Consider the following 23,741-nt stretch of genomic DNA (forward strand, 5'->3'; position numbering starts at 1 on the left):
TGTGGGGGTTGTGTGTGTGTGTGTGTGTGTGTGTGTGTGTGTGTGTGTGTGTGTGTGCACGTGTATTGCTTTTGTGCGGTTTCTTCATGCGCTCACTGCTTTTCTTGCGTGTGCTCCTTGTCTTTATTCCCTCCACACATAGCGCCTCCAAGCGGAGAGCAAGCAGTTCCGATTCGCACGTCGTGAAGACTGGTGAGCGTATGTGTGTGTGTGTTTCCCGGTGTGATGTGTGCGTATTTGTCGGCTAGTGTGTGATCTTTGTGTGGTTGTGTGCGCTTGTGACGCAACTCTGGCACATGCATCCTTGCCTCAACCTCGCTCTCACCTCCCTCCATCCCCTGCAACCCACACCGCGACTCCCATGCGAACATCTTCGCGTGCATTTACAGAGGAGGAAGCAGCAGAGCCCTCCACCAAGAAAGCAAAAGCTGAGACAGCCTGTCCCCACTGCAGTAAAACTTGCACCACAAAACGGTACCATCTTGTGTGATTGTATGGTCGTGTGATTGTGTGTGTGTGTGATTGTGTGTGTGATTGAGTATGTGTGTGTGGTCGTGTTTTGTGTGTATGTTTGTGTGTGGTCGTGTGTGTGTGTGTGTGTGTGTGGTCGTGTGTGTGTGTGTGTGTGAGGGTCGTGTATGTGTGTGTGTGTTACTTTTCTGCTTGCACTTGATTGTGCGTGCACGCGTGTGTGTATGTGGGATAGAAGGTGCTCCGGGATCCATGTGTTTGTTTGGTGATTGCGTCATGTGCCATCGCTCCTATTGACGCCCCAAACACACTGTCTACTTCCTCACCCACATGTGTGCATCTGTGCGGGTGTGCCAAAACCCATTCCATCCCTCGACCACATCGTTGTCGTCAACAAACAGCGGCGTGACCCTGCACATCCAACATGCCCACCCCGAACACGTTCCCACAGACAAGCGACAGAAGCGCCAAGTGAAGGGCAGACGAAAGGTACAACAACAAGAGGGAGAGGGAATTGCACACGGGCAGCCTTGCTTATTCGATGCAGGTTGTTGTATGTTTCACCTTCTTTCAGTTGGACACACTTCACACACACACACACACACTCACTCACACACACTCACTCACACACACTCACTCACACACACTCACACACACACACAAACACACACACACACACATGCACGCACACACACTCACCGTCATCACATTGTCACATCGTCACATCATCACTCTCACCACCATCATTATGACCACCATCATATCATCATCATGGCGCCTGCAGCAATCGCTACACAAGGCCGAGTCCATGCCCGCGTCCCCTCGTGCATCGTCGTCGTCGTCATCATCGTCTGCACTGGCAAAGGCGGCAGCTGGTGGTGGTGGGGGCGCACGACAAACGGATTCGCTACCGGCCACGCCGGCTGGGCGGGCGAAGCGAGATGCACGCCGCCGCCCCTCTCGCACGAGCACAGACACACGCAAGACGAAGAAGCGACGAGGCAGCACGACAAGCGGTGGTGGTGTTGGTGGGAATGGGCGGGAGAGGACGGGATCGCGCAGCGGAACGCCGCAGCAGGGCAGCGAAGATGGAAAGAAGCAGAAGCCGACCATACGAGAAGTCATCAAGCACAAGCACCCGAGCGAATACGGTGCGTGTTTGCGTGCATGCGTGTGTGTGTTGGTGTGTATGGCGTGAGCGTGAGCATGCGTGAGCGTGAGCGTGCGTGCGTGTGTGTGTGGTGGGTGTACGTGTGCATGTTGTGCACGTTCATGTGCATGTGTATTTGAATGCAATCGAAGCAGGTGGCCATTTTTGCGCTCTCTTGCATTCACTGACGTCACGTGTTACGCACCGCTTGTTGCATGATGTGGGTCGCATATTCACTGCGCGTGCTGTCCTTGGACACAACTTCATGACAGATGAGACCTCGACGGTGCGCTGCGTGTGTGGATTTCACACCTTGACGCACACCATGCTCCAATGCACCAAGTGTGGGCTGTGGCAACATTGGTACGTGTACAGCACCAACAGCTCCGCTTGCCTGTTCACGATTCTGTTTTCGTGCTTGCTGGCTTCTTGGCTGTTTGTAATCTTTTATGCGTCTGCGCATGTGTTTGTATACTTGTGTGTGTATACTTGTGTGTGTGTACTTGTGTGCGTGTGCGTGTGCGTGTTCATGTACGTGTATGAACGTGTATGAACGTGCGTGCGTGCGTGCGTGTGTGCGTGTGTGTGTTCATATACGTGTATGAACACGTGTGTGTGTGTGTGTGCACAGCGATTGCGTTGGAACGGAGGCGACAGCGCAGCCGGCGAACATGTACATGTGTTACATGTGTCAGCGGTCCAGGACAACCATGTGTAAGTATGCTTTGCTTGATAACACCACTTTTTGTTGCTTCAGTTTCAACTTTATGTACTCTGCAGAGCCTTGTGTCACGCACCGTTCGTGCACGCGCGAACGCAGCTAAATTGTTGTGTTCTCACGCGTGTGCTGCGCAATCACCAATGTGCGTGCGTGCGTGTGCGTCCATCAGATCAAAGCCTAAGCACGGGTCCCATGTGTAAGACCGTTGCTCCCGAGCTGTGTCACGTCTCTACCTCGTCTTCTTCGAAGGTACGCCGTGGTGATTCACGTGCTTGAGCCGTGCCACTGTGTGTGTGTGTATGTATGTGCGTGCTTGTGTGTGTATGTGTGCGTGTGAGTGCGTGTGAGTGCGTGTGAGTGTGTGTGTGTGTGCTGGGCGCTGTGTAAGCTGAGTGTTGAACGGTATTTCTCACGCCCACATTCACATGAGTTGCTTGCCACTTGTTTTGAGTCACACACACACACGCACACACTCACTCACTCACAACCACACACACGCAACCACACGCAACCACGCCTACGAGGGCAGGCGCCTACGATGCGGGATACGGCTGAGACGGTGCTGGCGTTTCTGATGGAGGACTTGGACCTGATCGGGCTGGCCGTCAGGGAATGCGGCATTCGTGTGGGCAGGTGAGAGAGGAGAAGAGGAGGGAGGGGGGAGGGGAGCACGCACGATGGTGATATCAACGGCTGAAACCAGGCATTACACTGTATTTCACCCAACTCATACACACATACGCACAAATGCACACATGCACACAAATGCGCACATATACACATGCACACGTGTTTCAGTTTGCGGCCGACGGCGTCGCAGCATATGCTGAAGACAATCACGCAGGAACAGCAGCTGCTCAACAACCGCATGTGTGATATTCTCGAAGACATCAAAGGTGCGCGCATGTGTGTGCTGTGGTTTGCGTGGTTTGTATGGGGTTTGTATGTTTTGCGTGTATTCGGGTGCTTTTAGTGTTTTATGTGCCTGTTACTTCTCCTCCCTTCACTTTCTCACGATGTCACACACACAACACACATATCAACACGCATGCATACATACACACGCACATATCAACACACGCAACGCAGCGCTTGAGCGGGTGATCACGGTCCTCGTCGTTCATCCGGACGGGCGAACACTCGACAGCGCAGATGTGACGCGATTGCGGTTTCTGCAGCGGAAATACGACGTGCAGAAGTTGGAGGATGAGCCCGCAGACTACAACGTGTACATGACACCGCCCAAGAGCGAGGAGACCACTGCTGCAGGTGGCACAACAGCAGCGGCAACAACAACAGCAGCGGCAACAACAACAACTGCAGCAGCCGTCACAACAACAGGAGCCACAACGACAGGAGCCACAACAGCGGCAGCAACAGCAGCAGCAACAACAACAGCACCTGCCACATCTGCTGCTCGCGTTGCCAATGCCCTGACATCGGTTCCCACCACCATCTCATCCACCACAGCGCAAACCACGGCAGCCACGAGTGCGCCATACGATAGCAACACCAATCCCAGCACGACCAGAGCCGCGCCCACGGCTACGACGGTTGGTTCGACGCTCTCAACAGCTGTCATGTCACAGTCCATGCCAGGCGCCAGCACCAGCACAGTGTATCAAACACAAACACCGCAGCCAGGGGCCACCGCGTACGCAGTACAACCCCAGAGGCGACCAACACCGCTCATTCCAACCCCACAACAACAACAGCAGACGCAGCAGCATCAGCATCAGCAGCAGCAGCCACAGCGAAGCACGTTCGGAACCAAAGCGTTGCTGGAAGGGCGGGTGGAGCAAGGCAAGGTGACCAAGTCACCACCACCATCGCAAGCTCCACCGACAACTACTGCCGCAATGACTGCAACATCTGCAGCGGCAGCGGTAACTCCAGCAACAGCAAAACAAGAAGCAGACGCAGCAGTATCAACAAATACGAAATGAACAAAGAGGCCACATGTATCGTTGTTACCGTGCTTGTATTCGTGATGTCCGCCCTCGCTCGCTTTCTAGCTTGTTTGTTGACACTTGTGCATGTTGCTTGTATCGAAGCCGCCGTAAACGGACACGTGACACCCCCCCCCCCCCGTTATGCATCCATCCATATGGGTTGGTTCGTTGTGTACTGAAAACAAGAAGAAGATGAAGTAGGAAATCGACAAGCATCGAAACCCACAACATGCCCGTCGCTTCAACTACAAACGGCCACACACACACACACACACACACACACACACACACACACACACACACACACACACACACGAGATGCGCAAACGGATCATCTATGTACGTCGTGCTCCACAACAACAAGCACCACCACAGCCACAAGAAACTACAACAAACAGCAACCAAACAACGAAAACATCGCGGCTGGCAACAGCACCTGCCCATGAGAGCTAGAAGCGCACGTATGCAAGACCCGGCCTGGCGTGGCCACAAACTTCGCAGTAAAACTGGCTGTCGCTGGTAAACACCGTGCACACGCTGCACACCCACTTGCCCGTCGGGCACTCGCGCTCGCCGGTCCACCCAAGCTCGCACATGGCGCAGGTCTTGTTGTCAATGGGGTTGATGAATGTGCAGTTGCGGCACTGCCAGACAGTCTCCTCCTCGCCCTCGTCCTTGCCCTTGCCCGTGTCCGCCTCCGTGCGCTGGCTCACATAGAACTTCTCCGCAAGCTGCTCCATTGTCAGCACGCCAGCCTCGTCCACGTCCACCACGGAGATGATGTCGGCAACGTCGCGCGGCGAGAAGCCAAGATGCAACCCTTCCAAGCACCGCTGCAGCTCCGTGCACGTGAGCTTGCCGTCCTGGTCCTCGTCGTGTCGGATGCACGCCGCCATAAAGTCGACGGACGGCTTCGCCTGCAGCGCGGCATTGAACTGGTCGAGTTTGGCTCGTGCGCTCAGCAGGTGCCACGCCGCCTTCTCCGTCAGCACCTTGGCCAGCGGCGTGTCTGCCCAGCGGTTGCGCTCGCGGCGCCGCAGACGCAGGCACTCGGCAAAGAACGTCTCCCGCTCGCTCACCCGTGACTTGCTCAGCGCTTCGAGCAGCACACCCACCTCTTCGTCCGAGTAGAACATGTCATTGTTGACAAACCGGTAGCACACGAGCGCCTCCTGCCGCTGCTGCCCGCGCAAACCCGCGCGAGCATCAGCACCATTGCCACTACTGCCAGCAGTGATGCTGTAGCCAACACCGCCAGCGACGAGCGTGTGCAGGTGGCTGGCGTCCAGGTTGCGGCCCTCCAGCGTCCACAACGCAAGGCTTGCCATCTTGAGAATGGCCTGCTGCGAGTGCAGGATGCGGCGCATTGTCTCTGCCTCGGCCAGGGACAGCGCAACAAAGTACGAGGCGTTGGGGTCTGTGACCCCCTGGTTGTTGGCCACGGCAACAACGCGCTGCAGCTTGGCCATGGCCGCAGCCATCGCCGCGGTGGCTGCCTTGTTTGGCGGCATGCCCTGCTCCTTCACCAGCTGCTGGAACTGGCGCGAGATCTCATCCTTGACGGCGACGCGCGACGCGCCCGGCTGCCACTCCAGCACCACAGCAATGTTCTTGAGGCGGCGGTCGCCCACGCCAACCCACCGCGGGCGGAAGAAGTTGTCGGTCAGCAGCAGCGCAGGCGGGAACGCGAGCGTCGGCTGCTCGTCGCGCACGCGAAAGTCTGAGAAGCGGTAGAATGGCTCCTCGCCACCCAGCTGCAGGGAGGGCGTGCGGGCAAGCACCTCCACGTTCCACGGGTTCTGCTGCTCGTCGTCGCGCGTGTATGCGCTCATCTTCTCCTCCTCCTGCTCCGCTTCCTCCTCGGCCTCTTCCTCGGCCTCGGCCTCGTTCTCGTGCACGACCTCGCTGTCCAGTCCGCCCTCCGTCTTGGCAATGTGCGCCGCGCTCACCTTCTCAATACGCAAGATGATGCCCTGCACCGCCTCCGACGCCTGCGCGTCCTGTGCAAACCGCTCGTTGTCCGCCTGCAACGCACGCAGCTTGTCGCCAAACACCTGCGTGCGGGGGATGTGGTCTGGCAGGGGGAAACCAATCTTCTCCCTAAACTTGTCCACGCATGCCTTGAGCCAGGCCGTCTGCTCGTCCGTCTTCATGAACCGGCGCATGCGCTCAATCCCGGGCGCGTCGGCCAGCAGCGCCTCTCGCTGCAGCGACAGCAGCGCCGTCTTGCGCCACACGTTCTGAATCTCCTGTAGGCCCAGCTTGCAGTACTGCATGGAGGTGGCGTTCATCGAGTTGACGAGCAGCCACGCCGGGATGTCCAGCTCTGCGCGGCCTGTGGCCGCCGCCAGCTCCTGCTGAAGCAGCTGCATCACCTCAGAAATGATGTACAGGTGGATCGTCTGGCCCTGCCCAATGCCGCGCATGCGGAACGCGCCCTGGGCGTAGTCGCGGAAGGTCATGTCCTTGCCAATGGTGAGCACGGAGCGGGCGTTGGGCGCCTGCTTGATGTCCATGCCCGTGGTGTGGATTTGGTCGTAGAAGGTGAACCTGTTCTCCGGCTTGACACCGCACTGCGACAGCGGCAGGCAGCGGCCCGAGTTGCGCAAGAGGATCATCTGGCGGTCCAAGCGGTCAAGGTACACCACGCCCTCAAACGCCGGCGGCAGGAACCGCAGCAGGTAGCGCGCGGCCTGCAAGTTGCTGAACCCCGTGATCAGGGCACCCGTGTCGATGAGGGCATGGAAGGGCGGGCTGCTCGTGGCCACGTCGCGCAGGAGCGATTTGGCCGTCCAGTTGGTCTTGACGCTCGCCGTCGTCACCTCCGGCGACGTCAGCACGTGCACCACTTTGCCGTCGCTGCCAGGCTCGTACTCGCACTTGCCCAGCTCCGCAGGCATGAGGTTGTTGGGCGTGCCGCTGAACCCGAGCCGCGCGCGCCCAAAAAGGATGGAGCTGCCAAGGTCGACGCCTGACGCGCTGATCTTGAGGGCCTGGGAACGCATGGTGGCGGGGAAGACGTGCTGTCGCAGGTAGTAGTAGCACGTGTGCGGCAGGCGTTTGAGCAGGGTGTGCAGGCGGCGCATCTGGGCCGGGTCACTCGGCTGGAACAGCGGCAGCGGGAGCACTGTCTCCAGCAGATCCAGGGTCTTCTCGTCGTTGCCGGCGACTTGCTTGACCACATCGAGCCACGTCTGGAACAGCACGCTCGCGGGCCGCTTGTCGCGCGGGCCAACCTGCCGGGACAGGTCCTGTTTCAGCTGGACGACCATTCGGCGAAGGTCAGACGAGCGGAGGCCTTCGTAGCGGTACGCAAGCACGGTCAGGCCAATGAGCACATCCGGGTGCGCAAATTCACTGCTGCGCGACGGCACGTCCTTGCCCACAAACGGCACCGCCATCAACTGCACACAAACAACAACAACAACAACAACAACAACAACAACAACAACAACAACAACAACAACAACAACAACAACAACAACAACAACAACAACAACAACAACAACAACAACAACAACAACAACAACAACAACAACAACAACAACAACAACAACAACATGATGTGAGCGTGCGTAAAGATGCACAAGTTGACTCGAGGGAGTTGGACGAACGGATCGAACGGACAATTCAGGTTGAATGTAGACAGTGGCAATCATTTCCCCTCCTTCTCGCTTTTGCGTAGTTGCTTGGTGTCTCGTTCTGACTCGTCCATCATCACACTCACACCCGACGGCAGTAACCACCAAAGATGCCATGCAGGCGTAAACATGGATCACGCACGAGCCTCACCAACAACAAACCATACCCAAGCGCACCGACCCAGACAACACTGACAACCAACAGCACCAGCCATCTCACCTTGCGGGACTGCGGGGAGCGCGAGTCGAGGCGGGCAAGGTCGCCTGCACGCAGCAGGCCGTACGACACGCGGTTGATCTTGGAGATGCAGTGGCAGAAGAGGGTGCGGGTCCACTCGCTGGCCAGGTTGAGGAAACGTAGGCTCTGCTTGCTCAGCTGCTGTTCGAGCGACTTCTGCACAGCCTCGTCGCACGTGTTGCCTTCCAGCAGGTATGTCATGACGTGGTTGGCGTCCACGTCCGCGCTCTTGCTGTCCCACGCCTGCACCAGCCAGAGGTAGCACCACCTGGCAATCACGGGGCGCATGTGGTCCCAGTAGAACGGCTGCGACAGCAGCACAATGTGCGGCTCCTTCTGCAGCGCGCTCACCATGATTCCCTTGTCGATGACGGCCCCGAGCTCCTGGATCACGCCCTCTGCAGTGATGCCCAGAGGATTGTCTGTGGCACTTGCAAATTGCTCACAAAGGTCCTGGGTGTGGCGGTGGAAGAAGGCGTCGATGATGTGCATGGGAAGGTCCCAGCGGTAGCTTGGCATCGCCGTCGTGGCCCCAATCGGGAAGTTGAGCTCAGACTTGAGCGGGTTCAGAATCACATCAACCTGCACAGGAACACACATTATGAGATTGTGAGGTTGTGTGATCATGAAATTGTGAGATTGTGAGAAACACAAGATAAACGAAACAGGGGAGGATGCAATGGAGTGGTCGCATGGAAGAATGAACAAATGGAAATGAAGGAAGGATGGATGGAAGTGATGGAACCAGACACAACGCAAGATTGGATCACCACCATCACCACCACCGTCACTGTCAACGCACCTCGTCCATGATGAGGATGCCCTTCTCCTTGATAATGTTGACGAGCCGGAACACCTCGTCAGCAACGTCACTGCGTGACGCAAGCTGGTCCCGCAGGCGCGTCACCTCCCTGTTGTTGCGAAGACTCTCGTTGGGGCGGATGCTGTTGAAGTCAAAGCTCTCCAGTCGCTCTAACGCCTCCACAGACTTGAGCATGAGCGACTTGACCGCCTCTGGCGCTGCGCACACAATGTCCCGGTTGGTGCGCGCCGCATCAATCTTCGAGCACAGGCTGCGAATCTGTCACCACAACAAGGCACGTTGATTGGGTGGTGTGTGTGTGTACGTGTGTGTACGTGTACGTTTGTGTGTGTGTGTGTGTGTGTGTACGCGTGCGTGTGTACGCGTACGTGTACGATTGTGTGTGTGTGTGTGTGTGTGTGAATGTTCTGGCGCATGTGACACACTGGCGCGACTCAAACATGTGCGCAAAAGGATCTCATCAGCCATACCCACGCATGCACGCAGCACACCGAATAGCAAGTGTTGCCGTACCTTCTCAATGTCGTCGATGGAGCGATCGAAGGTGAGGGTGAAGATGCGTTTGACAGCAACAAAAGAGAAGCGTGACCGCAACACATTGCGCGTCTGCTCAAGAAGCGCCGAGGGCATAATCTGCTCGTATGCGTGATGTTGCGTGTGTGCGCATGCGTATGTACGCATGTGTAAGAGAGCATGAGTGCGCGCACATGTGTGTTTGGCGTTCACGGCTGCTGAAGGCCGCGCACTTCCTATCAAGAGACAGTCAGAGTGCACACAGCCTGAACACTGCCAAAACATTTAGGCATCGAGAAGTGCATGCACGCACCTGGACCACCAGGCTGTCGCCGTCAGCGAGAATCAAGCTCAGCATCGGCCCAACAACCGTCGTTTTGCCAGCACCCTAAACGATGACGCACGCAACCATTGCAGTCAACCCTAAGTCACGGTTGTGCGTGCTATGCTACCATCACTCGCCACCCAACGCGCTCGCAACAACCAACACATGGCATGCACCACAACACTCTCACGCACATGCAGACATACATGCACATACACACGCACACATTGCACGCCACACAACATACACGTCTCCTCCCCTCCCTACCAAACACGCAGCACCCAGCACGCATCACGCACCATGATCATCTGCTGGACTTTTGAGGAGTGGCTGGCGGCGCTGGAAGCCATCTCCGTCACAATCTCAACCTGGCGCTTGCGAAGCAGAATCTCAAACATGTATTCGCCCACGAGGAAGCGCGGGTCGTACCAGTAGCACGGCTTGCCATCGCTCTTGTCCTGCTTCACATAGTGGCGGGCCGAGGTCAGGCCCAGCGCAACCTGCCGCTGCTGCTGGTCAATGCGCTTCAGCAGATCGTCCACAGCTCCAACTGTCAAGGCATCGTCCCCGCCATCAGCAGAGGACGACGATGTCGCTTGTGTTGGTGTTGGTGTGCTGCCGAGGTGCTCGACCTTGGCGCGCAGCGAGGCGACCTGTGCAAGTAGGGCCTCAGCCCGGGCAAGCACGTTGGTGATGAAGCTGCATCTGTTGGTGTGCAGGGCGGCTGCTGCTGCGAGCGTCATCAGCGACGATGCGTCTGCGAGGTACGGGTTTGCCCGCTTCAGGTCCTCGCACCCGCGGGACGACATGAGTGCTGAGATGACAAACTGGGACGGGATGGTAGGTCGCTGGCCAACAAATTTGCGCAGCGAGAAGAGGCGCCGCTGCACCTCGTCCTCACGCCCGTCAAACGCAACTGCGTTCGCCCGCGCGTGCAAGAACGCAAACGAGCGCTCCACAAAGGAGAGGTCGTGCTCGTACAGCGCGCGCAAACTCTCCACAAGCGCCTTGACCCGCTCATATCCCTTCTGCAGGCGCGACAGCAGCAGTGCGCGTGCCTCCGCGGTGAGAGGTACGTTGCTCCCACTGTCACTGGTGGTGGTGGTGGTGTCGACCGTGGTGGCGGCGCTGTCCTTGCTGTCGCCAGCATTCTTGCTGCTGGGGATGACATCTGCTGCGAGTTCGGTGTGCGTGAGACCGTGCAGCACAGGCACCTTTTCCGTGTTGTGCTGGCGAGCAAAGCGGGCCACGTCTTCGTCGAGGCGGTCAAGCAGCTCGCGCGACACGGTGCTGGCGGCCGCTGGGTGCTCCTTGAGGTCAAACGGAACGTGATCCCGCGCAGGGTTGTCCGTGTGCTCCCAGGCAATGAGGTCCTCCCCCGCCACGCTCTGCAAGGGGGTGGATGAGAAGTGGGCGGCGGCCTGCTTGTCCAGGCGCAGCGTGGAGACCTTGAACGGCCGCAGGGAGCGGGATGCCATGGAGTTGTCTGAGAGGTGCAGCGGCTGCCGCAGCTCGTCGCTCAGCTGCAGCGTGGAGGCGAGACGCACCACACCTTCTTCCGCCTCTCGGATGCGCGAGAACTCGTCAATCTGCGAGGAGATGAGCATGGTCTTGATGGGGTCTGTCATGACGCCGCGGAAGACCATGTCGGCCATGTCCAGCCACTGCTTGAGCTCCGTCATGCGGCCCTCGGGCGAGTACAGGTTGAGCCCGCGCGAGAGCTGCCGCTGCGACGTGGAGTCCGACGGCACGGCTGGCCAGGCTGCGTCCGGGGAGGTGAGCATGCATGCAAGCATGGCCATCTGCTTGGTGATGATATACTCTGCCTCGCCCTCGCGCGTGCCCTCGCCCCAGCGTGCAACCTTGAGCTGGAACAGGCGGGTCAGCAGCGTGCTCACGCTGTCTGTGACGTCGCTACCGGAGAAGCGGCAGCGGATGGCGCCGCGAATCAGCTGGTACAGGAACACAATGCCCAGCTGGCGGTTGGACCCGCTCTCCTCGTCCGTCACCAGCGACTCGTCCCAGATGAGGCCCACCAGCTCGTTGGTGTCGAGCTTGTTGGCCTCCTGCCCTGGGTGGCGGAACTGCACGCGCGTGAGCGGCTGCGTGGCCCGCACCACGTAGTCCAGCGTGAGCGTCTGCACCTTTGCCCAGGGCAGCCCGCCCCAGCGCAGGCCGTTTGGCTTGAGCGTGACGGGCTTGGTGACGGCGTCCTTCTCCTTCTTCACTGCGTCTGCCAGCGCCTTGTCGCTCTCCTTGAGCACGGGCCCGCTCCTGGGTGCGTACAGCGGGCGCAGCAGCATGAAGCGGTTCTTCAGCAGCTGCGTCTGGTTCTTGGCCAGCGCAATGGCGGCGTACTCCTCGTCCGGGCGCAGGCGACACGCCGCGCGCACGCCAGGCTTCTTGGCAAAGTAGCCCACAAGCTCCGAGGTCAGGTCCCACTTGAACGGGTTCTCGCTGTACATGATGGCCAGGGTGAGCTTGATGCGGCACGCGTGCGCCTCGGGGTGGCGGTCTGTCACTGTGCGCTCAAACTGGTCGAAAATCCAGCTCTCCTCGCTGTCAAAGTCCGTGTCGGTGAACACGGTGCCGATGAGCTTGAACGCCTCCAGGTAGTTGCGCGTGAGGAAGCGCAGCAGAATCAGGTACAGCGTGCTCGCAAGCGTCGTGCAAATCAGATGTTGCTGTGTTTGTTGTCGTGGTGGGGGCGGTGGTGGGTGAAAATTGATATGAATAGGAGGAAAAGAGGGAGCGGTTGAAGGTGACGATGGCGTGTGAGAAGAGAGTGCATGTGCATTTGTGTGTGTGTGTGTGTGTGTGTGTGTGTGTGCATGTGTATGTGTATGTGCATGTGTGGACAATGCATAAGAGGAAACGACAAAAACAAACCGACAATGCATCACGCTCACGTGCCCATATACATCACACTCACTCACTCACTCGCACACACACACACACACACACACACTCTCTCTCTCTCACACACACACACACACGTCTCCTTGTTGCGTGCTCCTTGTCACACTCACGTGGGATTGGTGGATGGGGTAGAGGTAGTAGCGGGTGTCCATGGTGGTCTGCCAGCCGAGGGAGGCGCGATCCGCCATGATTTGCGTTGGAAACGGCTCACCGTCAAGCGGCAGCCGATACAGGTCGTGGTTTGGCACAAGCAGCATCAGCCCACCTGCAGATCACACAGGCATGCGTCGGCGTGGAGGTACAACGTATGAGGGAATGGGACAGCATGCGATAACTCCACACATACAGGTACAGACAGATACAGAGCGCTACACACACACACACATGCGCGCATTAACACAAACATATACGCATACAAACAAACGCAAGAAATATACACACACGCCTGGTTGCCTAACCTGTGCCGTTTTCGAGAAGGAGTGAGTGCTCGATGCCTTGGATGAGCTCCTTGAGGTGGGTGTGCTTGATCTTGGACTGCTCCTGATCGCCACCACTCCCTACGCCAGTGCCACTGCCCTCAGCACCACCATCATCGTCGTCATCAACGTCCATGGCGTTGTCATCATCACCATCGTCACCGCCGCTGTTCCACATGTCGCCGCCATGTCCAAACGCGTCATCATCACCATCATCATCACCATCACCGCCGCCAGCACCAGCATCAGCGCCTTCGCCTTCGCCCTCGCGTCCATCAAGGTCCTCCACGCTGTCGTCGGGGACGTTGAGAGCATCTGAAATGTACCAGCCCGCGTGGTCAAGCAGCACAAGCCGCAGCACGCCGCCTTGCATCGCAGGCTTCATGCGCAGCTGCACAACAGCCAAGCAACCAAGGGTGTTGTGAGTACACATGACGAAGCCAATAATCGGGTGTGGGGGTCGGGGTTGGGGAGGGCGTGCGAACAAGGGCGAATGCACACAAATCACGACGGGTGCAACGTACACACACACGCACGCACACACACACACACAATGCACAAACACACACACACACACACATGCACGCACGCACACACAATGCACAAACACATGAGCAAGTAGCAAGCAACAAACAAAAACGAACAACAAAGCAAAAAAAAAAAAAAGGACAGCAATGAAACACATTGCAATTCAACACCATAGCACAACACAACCACATCGAACAACCCACCCACAGCGCACCTTGAGCCGTGGAAGTTCAATGAGGGAGACGGGACACTCGTCCTGCGTCGGGTCTGTGCTGGTGGACCACACGAGAACGTTGGACAGGTCCTCAATGCGGACAAGCAGCGTGGCCAAGCGGTACAGGAACGTCCCCTTGGAAGCATCCAGCAGGTTCAGCAGCATGCCTGTTGGTGTGGACGTCGCAGCATCAGTGTCAGTGTCAGCATCTGCGCCGGCGCTGGCGCTGGCATCGTCCTGCGCGGTCTTCGCCCGCTTCTTGCTCTGCTTGTCGCCATCGCCGTCGCCACGCTCGTCGGGTCGCTCGTCCATGAACGTGTCAGAGTCCACCGACATGCCCATCATGGCTGAATTCTGCCGCGACGGCAGTGATGCGGGCTGCTGTGCTGCTTCGAGGGCCAGCCGGCGGTTCTCCTCGTTGCCCAGCCACGCCACGCACGCCTCAAGCGTGTCTGCGTGCGTGCAGGCAAACCTGGCCTCGGCCTCAGAGTACCCAAGCTGCACAAGGCGGCTGCTCACGGACGAGTCTGCGGACCCTTCGTGCTTGGCCTCCTCCTCCTCAATGTCCTCCTTGTGGTCTGGGTCCAGCAGCCACTCCGCTGCTCGTCCTACGTCGTGCTGCATCCTGCGCAGGGCGAGCTTGGCCGCGGGCACGGAGAACCCAAGCGCAACCAGGTGCACCAAGTCGTGCTCGGCGTACCCTTGCAGGTCCGCCTCACCGCTGGCCACGGCAGAGGGCTGGCTCGCCGAGGACGTGCGTGCAAGCAAGTTGGCTGCGGGCGCCGCCGTGGCGTCGCTGGTGGCCACGGTTGCCGAGCTTGTGCTGGACGTCGACATCTTCGCCCCAGTGCCACGGCCCTTGTGTGTCTTCTCCTGCTTCTTCTGCTGCTCCTTCCTCAGCGGCAGCTTGAAGACGGTGGCGTTGCCCGTTGCCTCGTCCATGGTGATCTCGAGGCGGTATCCAAACCACTCCGCGTCCTCGTCCGGGGCGAGCGGGTCGCCACGCACAACGCCGTCCACGCCGTGGTAGAAGCGGTGCGAGGACAGCAGCGCAGCGGGCACCAGGCCTGCCAGCAGCCGCCGCGGCAGAAGCACCTCGTGCTCCCCGGTCACGGGGTTGCGCCGCTGCACGACAAGGGACGCGTCGTTGCCGCGCTGGCGCCGGATGTTGCCGGCTTGCTTGCAGGCAATCGGCGGCACGGCACGGGCTTTGGGGTCAAAGTTGGGCGAGAGCGAGGCAAGGGAGAAGCCGTGGTGGCTCGTGTACACGAGCACGCGGTAGAGCTTGCGACCGTGGCTCACCAGGTTGTACATGTGCACGAGCTTGCGGTGCTTGTAGACGACCACCTCCTTCCACGTGGCGTGCTCCTTGTCCGGCGCAGAGCAGGCAATCAGGCGCGCAACGTCGCAGTCTTCCGGCAACGGCTGACGCGGGAGCAGCAGCTTGTAGGCAAGCTTGCGGTCGGGCGGAAAGGCGGGGAAGTTGGCGAGGAAGATGGGCTGCAGCACGTCGGCAATCCAGTGCTCGTGCTTGTGTTCGAGGCCGCAGTGGGGGCGCTCGTCGTAAATGTCGAAGGGGCGGTCCCACACCTGGCCCTGGTACTGGCAGCACTCGGCAAAGTCAATCGACACCTGCACCTCCTGAAGATAGAGCAAAGGGTGGTGGCATGGTTTGGAAAGTGGGGCGGGGAAGTGTTGGTGCTGGGGAGCGAAAGTGGGGCAAAGGCGAAGCAAGGGGTGGAGCGGGTGGAGCAAGGGTGCAGGGGAACACTGAGCACACACACACACACACACACACACACACACACACACACACACACACACACACACACACACACACACACACGCACACCTTGGTCTTCGGCCTTTGGCTCGTCCCATTCAATGAGGTCGAAATCGGTGCCAACGAGGTGGATCCAGTAGCGGTGCGCCTGCCGCGCCACGATGCCGCAGTGCAGGGTCTTGTCGCGGAACAGGGCCTGGTAGTCCGCAAACTGCGCAATGCTGTCTGGGACGGGCTGCAAGTCGTCGTTGCGCCACAGCACCTCGCCCGTCTGCAGGTCGAGCTTGAGCTCCGAGGTGGCGGAGAGGTACCGCCCGGGCCCAATCGCCTCCCACGTGCGGTCGTCAAACTTGGGCGAGCGCAGCGCGATGCGCAGCACCTTCACCAGCACCTTGTCAATCGTCTTCGAGGCAAAGTACTGGGCAAAGCGGTCGCAGATGAAGCGGCGCTGGCGGCTGTACACGGCAAACAGGCGGTGCTCAGGCACGTCTGCGGGCGGGATGCGCGCCTTGCCCTTGTACGACTCCGGGAAGAGCGTGGGCGCACGCACCGTCTGCCCACCAACGTGCAGGTATAGCGGCTTGCCCTTGAGGTACTTGCTCAGGTCCGAGGCCTTGACGCGCGAGGTGTCGACGCCGTGCGCCTGCAGGAAGCGAACCAAGCGGTCCTCCGCCGTCAGCGACACGCCGGCCTCCTCCAGCTGGCCCGCGTCCATCTGGCTGGCAAGCAGGCCCAGCCCAAAGCCGTGCCAGTTGCGCACGTAAAGGAAGCTCGACAGAAACTGCACCATGTCGTCGTCGGTCATGGTGTCGCGGGTGCGGTTGGCGTACAGCATGCAGCGGTGGCTCAGCACCACGCACGACGTCACAATGTCGCCGTTGTTGTCCGTCTCCTTCTCCCAGGCCCGCAGCACGCGCGCCATGTCCGTGCGCAGGAACTCGCCCAGCCGCTGCGCGTAGGCGTCCAGCTGCGCCACGGCCTCGTCCTTGTCCATAAAGGGGCGGGTGGCCCGGCCCTCTGCAACCGCGTTGCGCACGTGCAACACGTACGCCTCCATGTCCACGGCAAGCAGCAGCATGTAGCAGAGGAAGGTGGCGTCGCGCGAGTACACGGAGGCGTGGTGCAGCGGCCGCGTGCCGCGCAGCATGTCGCAGAAGGGGTCCAGGCACGCCTGCGGGCTCATGAGCAGCTCGTTGAAGAGGAGGCCATATGGGGTGCCCAGCTCTTCCTGCTCGGGCCCGCGGTTCGTGCCCATGTTTTTCCGCGTCTGGTCCTCCGTCGCCTGTTGCTTGGTGAAGCGCAGCGGCACGTTGTTGATGGGCCGGCGGCTGTCTGCGGGCACCCAGCAGCGGCCCTCAAACAGGACGGCACGCAGCAGCGCGCGCAGCTGGCTGTTGAAGAGGTACGTCACGCGGTCCTTGGAGGCGAAGAAGCCGAGCACGAGCGGCAGGCGCATGTAATCCACGGTGAGGAACGACATGAGCTGCTCGGCCTCCTCCCTGCTGAGCGTGTTGCCAAAGGTGGGCAGGCGGTCGCAGTGCAGCACGTCGTCCTCAGAGGGGTACTCGAGGTTGAGCATGCGCGTGACGTCTGCGGGGCTGTGCACGGCGGGGCCCTCGCCAAAGAGCAGGCGGCGGTCGCCAAACCCGCGAATCTCAATGTCGGCCGTGTCCAGGTCTGCGCCGCGGAAGTTGACGGCCTCCCAGGAGAGCGGCTTGCCACCAAGGCGGCCCCACCACCCGCGACGCCCGCCCTCCTCAAAGCTCAGCTGCCACCACAGAAACTGCTGCTTGGTCTTCCTGCGGCGCATGAGCTCTGCCTCGCGCGAGTCCATGGTGGAGAGGAACTTGAAGATGGCCACCATGTCGCGTGTCATGGCCCACTCCTCGTGCTCCTTGGCCAGTTGCGTGTTCTCGCCAATCAGCCACTCCACCAGCACCTCAATCTCCGGCGGCGTGCGCTTGGCGTCGCGCGGGTGCAGCTCGTACCCGAGCCGGGACAGCATCGACCGCAGAAACATGAGCGTGTTTCCGTACTTCTTCACCTCAATCTGCTCCGGCTGGCGGAAGGTGAACACGTCGTTGCGGCACGTGGCGTTCATGGCGCGCAGGTACGCCATGGCGCCGTCGCGGGCGTGGATGAGGTGTGGGTGGTCCAGCTCAAGGCCGGCAACGACGTCGGCAAAGTCCACGTTGGCCTGGCACACCGTGTTGGAGAGCTTGTACCCGGTGCCCTCCGACAGCATGACGGAGAGCGCCATGGGAACGTCGCTGGCCGGGCGGCGCACAATGGCGTCGAAGATGGTGAACATGCACGCGGTGACGACGGTGCGCTCGCAGTCCGAGGAGCGCGGGGCCACCTCGACGGCCTGCCACATGGTGCCGTACACAAGCGCCAGCTTGTACACGCGGCGAAGCAGGTCGAGCTGCAGCTGGCAGGGGATGGCGGCGGCGCTCCACACGTCGCCCTCGCGCATCTGCGGGTCTGCAAACGAGTAGAAGCCCTGCGGCTGGGGCAGCACCTGTGTGAAGAGCTCCGTCAGCATGACAATCACCTCGTACTGCAGCACGAGGCGCGACGTGGTGGACGTGTCGCGGGCCCGCGCAAGCAGCGCATCGCAGGTGGCGGCATACATGTTGAGGGCGTCCAGGGCCTCGCGCGGGGTGGCCACGTGCTGCGGCAGCGAGATGAGGTCAATGGGCTTGGGGTTGCTGGGCTGCAGCACGGCGCCCGCATACTTCTCCACCTTGTCGCGGCAGGCGAGCAGCTGGAACCGGGGAAAGGGCTCGGGCACCGCCGTCTCCTCCACGTCCAGGCGCCGCTGCAGGTAGCGGGCGACGTACGACGCGTCCTCAAACACGCGGCCCGCGCCAAGCTCGCGGCACATGTTCCAGATGCGCTCGATGGTGACCTGCAGCTCGCGCACGCCCGCCAGCGGCAGCCGCCCGGCGTCGTGCTCCTTGATGGCCTTGGCAGCCACGTTCTCGCACGCCCACCGCACCAGCATGGTCTCGTGCGTGGCGAGGGTGGGCGGCCCCTGGGCGGCCTGCGCTGCCGCCAGCGCCGCTGGGGACCAGGGAAAGCCGAGGCAGTCGCGGTCTGTTCGCACAGCGCTCACGCCGTCCATGGTGAGCACCTGGCCTTCGTTGATGACGACGAGGGAGGGGATGCCGCGCACCCCAAACGCGCGCGTGAGCTCGTCCCGGCGCTCCTGGGCGTGGGCGTACGGGACGGCGAGCCAGTCATCGGGCATGCTGGCAAAGTACTTGTCAAACTCCTCCTCCGACTTGCAGCGGGAGACGAAGACGACAACAAAGTTCTGGCCGCGCTGGCGCACGGTGTTGTGGGCGTACGCGAGCAGCGGCATGAAGCGGCGGCAGGGGTCGCACCAGCTGCCGCTGAAGAAGAGCGCAAACGTGGTGTTGTGCAGCGTGTTCCCAGGCACCGTCTCGCCGTTCTTGCGCACATATGTCTTCGCCATGAGCAGCAGCTGCGCCTGCTCCGTGAGTGCGCCCTGGCCATCGGGGCGCGGGGCGGGCCCAAACCCGAGCGCCAGGCCATCCTGCAGGCTGCCCTCCGGGTCGGAGATGACGCACAGGTCGTCGCACACCTTGTTGAGGATCTCGCGGCGAAAGGCGTACGTAAACTGCTTCAGCTGCTCGCGCGAGAGCCCGCGGAAGCGCAGCGTGTAGCGCAGGGCCTCGGCCACCGCCCCAAAGTAGCCCGTGCCGGAGCGACGCGGCGTGCGCCACTCGGCGTAGGGGTCCTTGGCGGTGCGGGCGAGCGCGCTGGGGAGGAGGGAGTCTGCCAGCCAGGGGAGCAGCACGTCGTACACGACCTGCGGCTTGTGGAACTCGCCAGGCTCCTTCATCCACATGGTGAGCATGATGCTCCAGAAGATGGGGTCGGTCAGCTTCTCTGTGGGGATGCCCTCGATGCGGATGGCCGCGCGGTACTTGATCTTGTCGCGGTCTGGGCGGGAGGGGTGGTAGTCGCTCTCCGCGCTGTTGCACGTGATAAACGCATATGTGTTCTGCGCCGTCTTCTCCACAATGTGCATGAGGGCGTTGCCGCCGGTGAGGGTGGACCACCCACCGGGGATGAACACGTGCGTGCCGATGTCTGCGTTGGTGATGCGGCTGGCAATGTCCTGCAGCACCTTCACCACGTCGTCGGGCTCCTTTGGGCTGGAGGTGGCCAGGCTGTGGCACTTGTTCAGGTCCGCCATCGCCGCCTTGAGCACGCCACACGCGTGCGTGTCAAACAGCGGCAGGTTGCGGTGCTGCCCATCACGATCGAAGATCTGTTCATGTCGTGTTTTCGTTGGGAATGAGCGAGTGGAGTGAGTGTGTGTGAGTGGGTGTGAATGGAGTGGAGTGAGAGTGTGTGTGTGAGTGGGTGTGAGTGAGAGAGTGTGTGCGTTTGTGTGAGAGTGAGAGAGTGAGTGAGTGAGTGTGAGCAAGTAGAGTGAGTATGTGTGAGTGAGTGAGTGCAGTTGCAAAATGACACACCTTGACGAGTCGCTTGACAATGTGTTCGATGAACGTGATTGCGTTGGCAATGTGACCCTTCTCCAGGCTGGTGCCTTGGATGTACTTGTCGGCAAATTGCCCAATGAAGGGATCCCAAAGCCTAAGTGTGCGTGCGTGTGTGCGTGTATGTAAGTGTGAGTGTGCACATCGACCGTGAGATGATGACGATGAGCCATGCTTCAAGCAAGTAAGCATGCATGCAACTGTAAAAGAGTGTGGACACTGGCCGTTGACTGACCAGATGGGCTCCTCATCCTTCATGGTGAATGAGGATGCAAGTAGGCCAAGCTAAGGTCTGGCTGTCTTGCTTTGTGTGTGTGGCTGTTTGTGTGTGTGTGTGTGTGTGTGTGTGTGTGTGTGTGTGTGTGTGTGTGTGTTGGATGATGTGAGTGGGCTGGATAGGCTGTCCGAGCAGCAGCACGTACACGAGTGAACAGCAACGAAAAAAAAGAAGTATACACAACACATGAGGCAGCCAGGAAAATGGGTGTCTCGTGGACAAGTGCGAGGTGTGATGTGCCGCGTTGTGGTGCATACGTCGAAAATAGAAAGGCAAGAAGGACAACAACAGCAATTGGCAAGAGCATCAACGCGCACACGAACAAACAAACACGACAACAAACACAATGGTGGACAGCACAGCGCAACGCAGCACAGCGATCGATCGACTCACAAAACCTCAAGGTGTGAAGTGTATCAATGCGCCAGTTTGAAGCAGCGATTGTCTTGCCAATATCCTCTAGCTTTCGCCAACGGGTGTGAGATGTGATGAACGGCGCCGTTGGAGGAGAGGATAGAAGGAGACAGCGACAGCAGCAAAGACGAACGAAGGCCTTCTGCTGCTTCAAAGTAAAAGTGTGCTTGTGTGGCGGTTGATGGTTGTGTTTGTATTGCTTGCTTTTGTCTGCAGTTCGTGTCAGCAAATCTGGCAGTGCCGAAAATACACACAAATCTTTGACTAATTATCATTGGCCGCAACGAAAAGCAAGAATAGCTTGTTTTTGATGGCGGGAAATTCAAATTGTGTTCGCAACAACACCACAGGTGCGCCTTTTTGGCTGGCTGACTGATTGTCACATCACTTCAAGACACCGCGCACACACTTGCCGCACAATCCCACTCACACACAACCGCGCCCCACGCGGCCACAACCACTCACAGACCTCTCTATCGCAGGGAGCTTGGGCCAGAGCACAAGCTAACCAGCACACACCCACCCAAGACCTTTCAACGGCATGTCCTATCAGACTGCGAGTGATCAGACAAGCGGTAGTGTTCAAACTGTTCCAACGAGCAGCTCTTCAGTCAGCCAACACGCGCAGCAGCATCAGAAGCAGCAGCATCAGGAGCAGCATCACGGCCACGCACTGCGAAACGACCCACACCAGCAGCACCAACAGCACCAACAGCAGCAGCCGCAGGAGCAAGAGACGATGGCGCCCACGGCCACCGTCATGAGGAGAAGGATAGACGAAGGACCTGGCAGCTTGTTCTCTGCACTAGCAGGTGCAAGTGGCAGCCAGGACAGCAACAACAGCGACAACGACTTTTTGCCGTCTTCATCAGCAACAAAGGCAACACGAGACACAGCACCAGCACAGCGGGCGGAATCCACGTCGGGTGGAGCCAAGGCAAGGCGGCGACAGAGCCAGCGTACACAGCCAACACAGCCAAGCACAGCCAAGCGACGAGCCGCCTCCACGGGCACGGGCCGCAAGGGCTCAAAACAACAGCAAGCGGCACGGGCAACGACGAAGAAGGGCGGAAAAGCAAAGGCAGATCCCCTCAAACAAACGGACATCCGACAGCACTTTGGTGTTCGCCTCACTCGCCGCATCTCAGAGACTGCTAAGAAGGTGCGTTGCGTGTTGTAGGTGTGTGTGTTGTGTGTTGTGTTTTGTGTGTTGTGTGTGTATGTGTGTGTGTACGTATGTGTGTGTGTACGTTTGTGTGTGCGTGTGTGTGTGTGTGTGTGTGTGTGTGTGTGTGTGTGTGTGTGTGTGTGTGTGTGTGTGTGCTGAAGGTGACTGGTGCAGAACGCGTTTTCGATTTGCCCTCGATGTGCACGTTTCGTTTGTAAAACATCCACCAGCACCACACTAACATGTCTACGTGACACGTGACGGCAGGAGCAACAACTGCAGGAGATCCAGAACATGATTCGAGAGGAGCGAGACAGCCCGCATCTGGACATTGTGGATATTGAGGGCAAGGGCAAGGGTGTGCTGGCAAGGCGCACGTTTGAGAAGGGCGAGTATGTGTGCGAGTACGCGGGTGACTTGATTACAAAGCCGGAGGCGGCTGAGCGGGAACAGCGGTATCTCACAGAGGCGAGGGAGCAACACCTCGACGAGATGATGTGCTACATGTACTTTCTTCGCCACAGGGGCAAAGTCTGGTGGTGAGTGTGTGATTGTGTGTGTTTGTGATTGTGTGTGTGTTTGCGGTGATGCGTATGTGTTCGTGTTTGTTGTGTGCACGTGCGTGCACATGTGTGCGATTATATTTGTGCGTGATTGTGTGTGTGTGTGTGTGTTGTTTTTTTTTGTGTGTGTGTGCGTTGTTATGCCTGCCATCACGTGCTCACCGCCACGTTCACATCACGCCCAACTCATCCACCCTTGCATCCAACCCAACCCCATCCTCCCACTTCCATGCAACAACAGTGTGGATGCAACGCACAGCAAGCGCATTGGCCGTCTCATCAACCACAGCCGTAGTAGCTTCAATCTCCGCACAAAACTCTTTGAGGTTGACGGAACACCGCACCTCGGTCTGGTTGCCACCAGGGTCAGTCAACGCGTGTGTATGTCTATGTGTGCGTGTGTATGTCTATGTCTATGTGTGCATGGGTGTGTGTGTGTGTGTGTGTGTGCATGCGTGTGTGTGTGTGTGTGTGTGTGTGTGTGCGTTGATGGCACAAATGGGGCTGGCGTATCCTTCTATGCATGCCAAGTCACTCCATTCCTTGGTTAGTCATGTCCTGGCTCTCACTGCCTCCCCTCACCCCAGCTTTGCCTCGGTCCTTGTCCCCTCTCCCCAACCACCACCACAACCATCACCATTGCGCCCCTTGACAGGAGATCAGCAAAGGAGAGGAGTTGCTGTACGACTACGGCGAGCGGGATCCAAGCACGCTCCGGGCCATGCCCTGGCTCAAGTCATGACACGACACCCACGTGGTGGCGTGAAGACACAACATAAACGTGCCACGTTTTGCGTTACTCGTGTAAGCAACTGAGGCAAGCAGCCCTCTCGTGGGCGAATGTCGTGATGATGGTGATCGTGCTCAGGGTGATGGTGATGGTGACAGTGATGATGAGCGAGTACTGTTACAAGCACATGTTGGTGTGGCAATAAACGAGCGTTGAGAAAACAGTCGCCAGTCAACGATCGTGTGTGCGAGTGAGGGAAAATGTTGTGCTGTTCACGCATACACACACACATGACAGTAG

General features: G+C 59.2%; 3 protein-coding genes across 3 annotated transcripts in view; 2 read left to right on the top strand and 1 right to left on the bottom strand.

The window, feature by feature from the left end:
- Positions 1-4,429, top strand: part of PTSG_09391 (uncharacterized protein) — a 6,800-nt gene extending 2,371 nt beyond the window's left edge. Inside the window, exons 8-17 of the mRNA XM_004989591.1 lie at positions 143-192; positions 390-474; positions 873-960; positions 1,256-1,622; positions 1,894-1,984; positions 2,253-2,335; positions 2,512-2,591; positions 2,872-2,975; positions 3,141-3,238; positions 3,432-4,429. Of these exons, the coding sequence (XP_004989648.1) occupies positions 143-192; positions 390-474; positions 873-960; positions 1,256-1,622; positions 1,894-1,984; positions 2,253-2,335; positions 2,512-2,591; positions 2,872-2,975; positions 3,141-3,238; positions 3,432-4,288 (1,903 nt within the window). The 3' untranslated portion in view covers positions 4,289-4,429. The remainder of the gene's footprint in view (positions 1-142; positions 193-389; positions 475-872; positions 961-1,255; positions 1,623-1,893; positions 1,985-2,252; positions 2,336-2,511; positions 2,592-2,871; positions 2,976-3,140; positions 3,239-3,431) is intronic.
- PTSG_09392 (NXN protein) lies at positions 4,394-21,216 on the bottom strand. The gene is made up of 13 exons (XM_004989592.1): positions 20,960-21,216; positions 20,525-20,607; positions 20,266-20,386; positions 15,822-20,057; positions 13,972-15,612; positions 13,212-13,620; positions 12,864-13,018; positions 10,134-12,518; positions 9,823-9,897; positions 9,510-9,629; positions 8,976-9,254; positions 8,156-8,755; positions 4,394-7,698 (listed from the first exon to the last, which is right to left on the bottom strand). Exons 2-13 carry the CDS (start codon positions 20,545-20,547, stop codon positions 4,744-4,746), a joined length of 12,999 nt encoding a protein of 4,332 aa, XP_004989649.1. The 5' UTR covers positions 20,548-20,607; positions 20,960-21,216; the 3' UTR covers positions 4,394-4,743.
- A 134-nt stretch (positions 21,217-21,350) lies between these two features.
- PTSG_09393 (uncharacterized protein) lies at positions 21,351-23,661 on the top strand. Its single transcript, XM_004989593.1, has 4 exons — positions 21,351-22,142; positions 22,416-22,687; positions 22,953-23,076; positions 23,367-23,661. Exons 1-4 carry the CDS (start codon positions 21,522-21,524, stop codon positions 23,451-23,453), a joined length of 1,104 nt encoding a protein of 367 aa, XP_004989650.1. The 5' UTR covers positions 21,351-21,521; the 3' UTR covers positions 23,454-23,661.
- Positions 23,662-23,741: the final 80 nt, after the last annotated feature.

The sequence above is a fragment of the Salpingoeca rosetta genome, assembly GCF_000188695.1.
Source record: "Salpingoeca rosetta unplaced genomic scaffold supercont1.28, whole genome shotgun sequence".
Lineage (NCBI taxonomy): Eukaryota > Choanoflagellata > Craspedida > Salpingoecidae > Salpingoeca > Salpingoeca rosetta.